This window comes from Hemibagrus wyckioides, linkage group LG13 (assembly GCF_019097595.1).
Source record: "Hemibagrus wyckioides isolate EC202008001 linkage group LG13, SWU_Hwy_1.0, whole genome shotgun sequence".
NCBI classification, from domain to species: Eukaryota; Metazoa; Chordata; class Actinopteri; order Siluriformes; family Bagridae; genus Hemibagrus; species Hemibagrus wyckioides.
The window spans coordinates 2037501-2045000 of record NC_080722.1 but is presented as its reverse complement, the minus strand read 5'-3'; the positions used below and the strand labels follow the sequence as shown (position 1 = coordinate 2045000).

General features: G+C 41.5%; 3 protein-coding genes across 5 annotated transcripts in view; 1 reads left to right on the top strand and 2 right to left on the bottom strand.

Moving 5' to 3' along the window:
• The window catches only part of acadsb (acyl-CoA dehydrogenase short/branched chain), an 18365-nt gene extending 16461 nt beyond the window's left edge, over positions 1 to 1904 (bottom strand). The window contains exons 1-5 of one of the 2 annotated variants that reach the window (XM_058406433.1): positions 1886 to 1904; positions 1661 to 1740; positions 985 to 1111; positions 756 to 856; positions 455 to 661 (exon numbers count right to left, since the gene is read on the bottom strand). In XM_058406433.1, the coding sequence (XP_058262416.1) occupies positions 455 to 661; positions 756 to 856; positions 985 to 1111; positions 1661 to 1693 (468 nt within the window). In that variant the 5' untranslated portion in view covers positions 1694 to 1740; positions 1886 to 1904. The other variant, XM_058406432.1, reaches the window with a different exon arrangement.
• Positions 1905 to 2117: 213 nt separating this feature from the next.
• Positions 2118 to 5802, top strand: LOC131363682 (zinc finger protein Pegasus-like). The gene is made up of 4 exons (XM_058406437.1): positions 2118 to 2357; positions 2673 to 2860; positions 2995 to 3162; positions 3768 to 5802. The coding sequence occupies exons 2-4, from the start codon at positions 2683 to 2685 to the stop codon at positions 4373 to 4375; spliced, it is 954 nt and encodes a 317-aa protein (XP_058262420.1). The 5' UTR covers positions 2118 to 2357; positions 2673 to 2682; the 3' UTR covers positions 4376 to 5802.
• Positions 5803 to 5938: 136 nt separating this feature from the next.
• LOC131363681 (L-seryl-tRNA(Sec) kinase) overlaps positions 5939 to 7500 on the bottom strand; it is a 13382-nt gene continuing 11820 nt past the window's right edge. For both annotated transcript variants that reach the window (XM_058406435.1, XM_058406436.1), the window contains exon 6: positions 5939 to 6917. In XM_058406435.1, coding sequence (XP_058262418.1) covers positions 6697 to 6917 — 221 coding nt within the window. In that variant the 3' untranslated portion in view covers positions 5939 to 6696. The remainder of the gene's footprint in view (positions 6918 to 7500) is intronic.

Sequence of the window (7500 nt, the reverse complement as noted above, 5' to 3'; positions counted from 1 at the left end):
CTCTGTGTCTATAATAATGAATAAGGTGTGGCCTGTGAGGATTTTACAGTAAAGGAGATGTGGCCTCTGTGCTTATTACAGTGAAGGAGATGTGGCCTCTGTCTCCATTATAGTGAAGGAGGCGTGGCCTCTGTATCTATTACAGTAAAGAAGCGTGACGTATGTGTCTATTACAGTAAAGGGACATGCCATCTATATCTATTACTGTAAAGAGGCGTGACCTTTGTGTCTATTACAGTAAAGGAGGCGTGTCCTCTGTGTTTATTATAATGAAGAAAGTGTGGCCTCTGTGTCTATTATAATGAAGAAGGTGTGGCCTTTGTGTCTATTATAGTGAAGGGGGCCTTGTAGCCTCTGTGTCTATTACATCAGTGAGGAATGGCTTTTAGCGTTTGTGCGGATTACAGACAGAATATTTGTAGCTGCAGTGCGGTTGGTGTCTCTGTGCTCTGACCGTGTCTGTGGCCAGGCGAGGAAGATATTTTTCTTTCTGCTCCTCTGTGCCCAGTTTGATCATCAGTGTGTTGATCAGCGTGTTCTGGATGTCACACAGCACCGATATGGATGGGTCCACCTTCCCTAGCTCCTCGATCACCAGGATGGAGGAGAAGAAGGAGGAGCCTGTACCGCCATACTCTGTGCTTATCTCGAGCCCCATCAACTGCAACACACACACACACATATCAGCTCCATGTTACTGTAGTGTGTACTGTAATCTCTGACGATTTTCAGCATGCACACACACACACACAGACCCCCTGCTCAAACAGAGATCTGATCACTTCCGGCTCCATCGTAGAGGTTTCGTCCATCTTAGACACAAATGGAGCGATGCGCTCCTGAGCAAACTTCTTCACTGTTAACACAAAAATTCACCACACTCAGTTATAAAAATACCCAAACACACACACACACTGGTCATGAGGCTCTCTTAGGTCTGTAAGGTGAGGTTTATTTATTTGAGGTGTTTTTATTCCTGCTCACCCGTCTCCTTCATCATGGCCTCCTCCTCTGTGTACGTCTGTAAAGGAGGAAATCCGGCTGCTGGAGCGGAAAAGTGACGGACAAATGGCCGGCATGAAGCCCAGGGCTGGGTCAGCTGTCTGCTCGCCTACAGCCATCAACCACAACACGTTAGAACAAACTGTTATAGGTTTGTGTTTATACAATCACACACACTGTGTCCTAAACGCTCACACACTCAATCACTCCCTCCCTCCCTCCCTCACTCACTCACATCTAAAACTTTATGTATAAAGTATGGTAGTACACACATTACTTTTAATTAAAATGAGTATTCATTGATTGAAGTAAACATTCGCGTGCAGTCCATTACGTCATCACTGTGCGACAGTAGCCTCGTTTCTTAACCAACTTTAACAGCTAATGCGTGAGACATACAGTTACATTTAATATCTATTTAACCTAAAGACAAGAAAGAACATTAAAAACAATATTGTTAACGGGACTAATGTTCCGTGTTAAACTCCAAGTCTGATTACGTTGCACGATGAGAATAAAAATACATCTATTTCCACAACCTTACGCGGTTAACTTGCAGTCAGCGTTATTACATATTATAACAATAATAATCAGTCGTTATGTGCTGTATAATTTAGTTTGCAATCTAAAGAAAAGAAGTTCCGATTCATTTATTCACCTTTCCGAAGAACCTGAACAAGGGCGCCGCCATTTTCTCACTTGTTTACATACGGGTCCTTCTGGTCCGGTGTCTAAAATCTATTCGTGTGAAACAACGTCACGAACGGTGCTCTTATATATATATTTAAACACACATATCTTTTAACAAAATAATTCTGTTGAAAACCGTTCTTAATTATTTAACAAGTCTATTGACCCGTAAAACAAAAACCGTTGTTCTTACTTCTCTAGATAGGAACCTATGTTTTTTTCATGAGGGACCCGATTTAGAGTCACACCACAAGGGTTTTGTTTTTCTGCCCACACTCGTAGTCGTGTACAATCCGCCTTCTATGTTGGGATTGGCTAGAATCTGTAGCACGCGCACGTGTTGGTCCAATCTGAACGTGTTGTGGAATTTCTAGCCCAATCATCACGCAGTAGGGCGGGGTTTGTCGGAAAGCGGGTGGGAGAAGAAAAAAAACGTTTTTTTTGGGGGGAGCACAGTTAAAGCAGGTTAGCAACGCAGTTAGCTTTGGTTATTGTTTCGTTTTTTTCGCCTAATAATGGATTAAAACAGTTTTCTTAGGAATTACAGCATAATGTAACTCCGTGTTGTTTCCTTAGATTTTATTTTCACTTTTTAATTTGATATTTCAGTCTTTTTTTTTCGTTTTTTTTGTCGGCTGCTAAGTCACCTGCTCACCGAAACACAGGTAAACGATTCCATAGACTTCTTTTTTCTTTTCCTGAATTAATCTAAATCGCCTTTTTAATCACAATACATAAACTTAATGTTTAATAAAATGGGCATAAATAAGCGGAATAAGCTGGAAATTATTTTTTTTATCGTATAATTATAATGAAAATACGTTATTTCTGCAAATTGACGTTCAGCGTGCGTTCATTTGCATAGAACCGCCCCATATGAATATAACCACGCCCACTAGTCACATAACTTAATGTAAGGCTAACGTTTCTACTGACTGAATTATAGTTAGTTTGTGTGTGTGTGTGTGTGTGTGTCTCAGATCGGCGTCGATGCGGATAGAGCGCATGGAATCAGCGCTGCGTCCTGGTTGGACAATGAACGAGATGAAGGCAGAGCCTCTGGACTTTGTGCGAGACTTTCAGGAGTATCTCGATCAGCAGACGCATCATGTCAACGCGCTGTCGGCGTCCGTGAACGGCGAGAAAAGTGACGAGGATTTGCGGACAGGTGAAGGAGAGTCGCGTGGTCCCCCAAAATCTATGGGGCGCTTCAGGGGGGTGTGGCTTTGTAGGAAATTATGATAATGATAATAAAGGGTGTTGTGCTACACCTGATCGTGACCGGTGTGTGTCGTGTTTCAGGTGTGTGTGAGGCGGAACAGAGTGCCATGGATCACCTGGCGTCCGTCGAGGTGCGTCTGGACGCGGATGGGTTCGAGAGGACGGGTGACGGAAAGTTCCGGTGTCGTTACTGCAGCTACGCCAGCAAGGGGCAGGCCAGACTCATCGAGCACATGCGCACACACACAGGTCTGACACACACACTGGGGGGAGGTGAAAACTTCTGCACATGATTCTATAACAGTGCCTCATTTACCCCCAGATGACCCCCCCCCAACCCAGACACTCGCTTCCACATTCTAAATTGCACTACTGTTCATTCAAACTCACACTTTCGTACACAATAGTTATCTACGTTCTACATTCTAGATTGTGTACATATCTCACATCTGTATATATGTTTGGACAGTCACTTTCACATTTTACATTCTATTGCACTAATTCTCACGCAAGTCACTTTATACAGTATTTATGTCACTTATTCTAGCTCTTTTCTAAAATTGTGTACATTTGTACTGACATTTCATACCTGTGTATATGTTTGTACCTGACACCAAGACAAATTCCTAGTACTGTAAAGTGCTCTTTGCTGACCCTGTGCTGTACCTGGCAATAAAACTTTTTCTGATTTCTCATAATGATGTTCTCTTTTTCTTTCTTTCTTTCTTTCTTTCTTTCTTTCTTTCTTTCTTTCTTTCTTTCTTTCTTTCTTTCTTTTCCTTTCCTTTCCTTTCCTTTCCTTTCCTTTCCTTTCCTGTCTCTCTCTTCTTTATATATATTGTGTGTGTGTGTAGGAGAGAAGCCTCACCGTTGTCAGCTCTGTCCATTCTCCTCGGCGTATGAGCGTCAGTTGGAGACACACATGCGCTCTCACACGGGCGAGAAGCCGTATAAGTGTGAGCTCTGTCCGTTCCGCTGTAACGACCGGAGCAACCTGTCTCACCATCGCCGCCGCCGACACAAACTCCGCCGCCTGACCAACGCCGCCTCCACGCAGACCAAACCGGGAACACTGTTCATCGGCGAGGACAAGCCCCTCCTGCTTTCCCAACCGCCAGCCAATCAGGAGCAGGACTGCGGCGATGGGTTGCGTCCCGGTTCGCCTCCTCAGCCCAGGGAGAGCTATCAGAGGGAGGTCAAGGGTCACGCCCTGACCCCACCCTCTCAGGACCCTCACGCGGACACACTCCTGAGTCCGGAGTCATCGCCGGCGCAGATCAACGCCCAGACGCTGTACTTCTGCCCACACTGCCAGACGTATTTCGGAGACAACGTGCTCTACACCGTACACATGGGTTGCCATGGTTACGACCAGCCATTTCAGTGTAACGTCTGCGGTGTGCATTGCAGTGACAAGTATGAGTTCGCCTGTCACTTTGCCCAGGGACAGCACCGCAAGTGACACACACACACACACACACACACACACACACACGCTTTATTTATATCTCCTAAATCTCTATTTATGCCTTCACCTCGAGAGGAGGTCAAGGTCACAGTAACACAGTGGTCTTCAGCCACGCCCCCTCTCTCAGAGCTGGTCTAATTTATATATATCTGATGTCGTTTCATAGTCTTAAAGCCACACCCACCTACACTCTGACTTCCATAAATAGTCTAGAATTTAAAGGACACGCCCAATTTAGTTCTCGCATTCACGCAGCCATGTTCTTAAAGCCATGAACCCCGAATGACCTTCTGGTGTCCAGAATTTAAAGGACACGCCCACTTTGGCTTTCATCTTATTGAAGCCATGGAATGTCATTTTAAAGACACGCCCACATTTTTCAACCAGTTTCAGTTTCCATGTTCAGTGTCTAATATAAAGAACACACCCATTTTCCCTCTCCAATCGCATTCATGCAGCCATGTTATTAAAGCCATGCCCCTGGAGTGACCTCCTGATGTCCAGAACACCTTGACCGTATTTGCTTCTGAGGTCACGCCCACTTGTAACTGCTATCACAGTGTGGAATGTAAAGACCACACCCACTTCATCTTCTATGTTCTCAAGCCACACTCTCTTCAACATTCCAATATTTATATGACATGTAAAAGTAACATTTCTTTTCTTACATAAAGCCACGCCCACATTCGTTTCTCTGGCACAAAGCCATGCCCACCTCAAGCGGTTTAAATTTTGTGTCTATTATGGGCCCGCCCCCTTTACACCGTCTCTCTATTAATATACAGTATGTAAATTTATATTAAAAGGCCACGCCCACTCAGAGCCAGTCTTATACAGTGTTAAATTCAAGGATGAACATTCTGTACTATTTATGGCCGTCGAAGCCACGCCCAGAAACTGTATTATTCATGATATTATGAAGAATATAAATGTAACACCGACATTATTTAACTTTCTAAATTAAAAAGTATTTAGTATTTATACTCACATTTCTTCGAATTTTTAATAAAAATTTGCATAAATGACGTTTTTAACAATGTTTTAGAAACACGATAGAATTTTAATCTTATTTTAATCCTTATAATTATTTTATTTCTCATTCTGTTATTTATAAATCCACCCTGATGTGATGTTCTATGTTCTACATAATGGCTTGTGATTTATTTCATGTTTTAAAATAAATCCTTTTATAGATTTTTACACATGTAGGAAGGTTTAAACCTTTATTTTTACATTTCAGAAATCTCTTTCTCTCTAAAACGGTACGCTTGTGTTTATCTGTGTGAGTGTGAGTGTGTGTGACGTGTTGTGGGGGTTTTGTAGCTGATGGAATTCTGATTACAAAATTTATTGTGTTTAAAAAATGTTCCTGATTATAAATTTTACAAACTGATTAAAAATAAAAAAGAGAAAACACGTGACCTGAGTGATGTGATTTTAATTCAGTAAAAAAATTACAGCAGCAAAACTTATTCACAGAATAAAAAATTAAATCAAAACACTTCCATGTCATCAGAGCGTATTAATAATTATGTGCAGAGACGCGAGAGAGAGAGAGAGAGAGAGCTGTAAATATCAGAAAATAATTCAATAAAAAATTAAAAGCTCGTCATATCCTTTCTCATTAAATTAAAAAATCTAAAACATGCTTATTTTATTAAAATATATATATAAAGGAAACAAAAATGATCTTTTAATAAACATTAACAAATTATAAATGAATCTTTTTATATATAAATAAATAGAATAATAAACACAGTTTGTTGAATTGAGACTGGTGCTGGAGGTTGTATTTCACAACAAATAACTTTTTTTTCCAATTTAAAAATAATTGTTGATGTTAGAAAATAATGAAGACAACATGATTACTCCAGTTCATTTACTACAGAGTTTATTTCTGTTTTTATTCTCTTTAATTATAGAACTTTATTTAGAGAATGGATTCATAATAAAAAGTTAATTAAATCTCTGGACACACAGACCACACTTTGTACACACACATTCCCTACACACCATACACACACACTCCGTACACACACACATACACACACATTCCCTACACACCATACACACACACACTCCGTACACACACACATACACACACATTCACTACACACACACACTCCGTACACACATTCTGTACACACACACAGACCACACTTTGTACAAACACATTCCGTACACACACCACACTTCATACACACACACTGCATACACACCCTACACACACAGAGCTCTGACAATGTGAACACATCTGATTATAAAGTGTAAATGAGGTTTTTATTAATAATCCTGTTCTGCATGTCACACTGTGATTATGAGCAGGGCGTGTCCTGTAGGCCGTGTCGCTCCATGGTCACGTGTGTTCTGCGTGTAAACGTGTTGGTGGCGATGGTGACCACACGGTCCACACACACACACTCGTCCTGTCCCAGCTGCTGGAGAAGCTGAGCTCTGAGCTCCTGCAGGAAGCGACTCTTCTCCTCACTCAGATCTCTGGATAAAGCCTTCATCTGCTCACCGCTCACTGATCGCTCTACACAAACAATCATCAACACCATCATCATCACTATCATCACCATCATCAACACCATCATCATCATCATCATCATCATCATCATCAACACCATCATCATCAACACCATCATCGTCAACACCATCATCATCATCATCAACACCATCATCATCAACATCATCAACATCAACATCATCACCATCATCATCATCAACACCATCATCATCACCATCATCATCACCATCATCATCATCATCAACACCATCCTCAACACCATCATCATCAACACCATCATCATCATCAACACCATCATCACCATCAACACCATCATCAACATCACCATCATCAACACCATCATCATTATCATCACCATCATCATTATCAACACCATCATCATTATCATCATCAACATCACCATCATCAACACCATCAACATCACCATCATCAACACCATCATCATTATCATCATCAACATCACCATCATCAACACCATCATCATCATCATCAACACCATCATCATCATCAACACCATCATCACCATCAACACCATCATCAACATCACCATCATCACCATCATCATCATCACCATCATCAACATCATCAC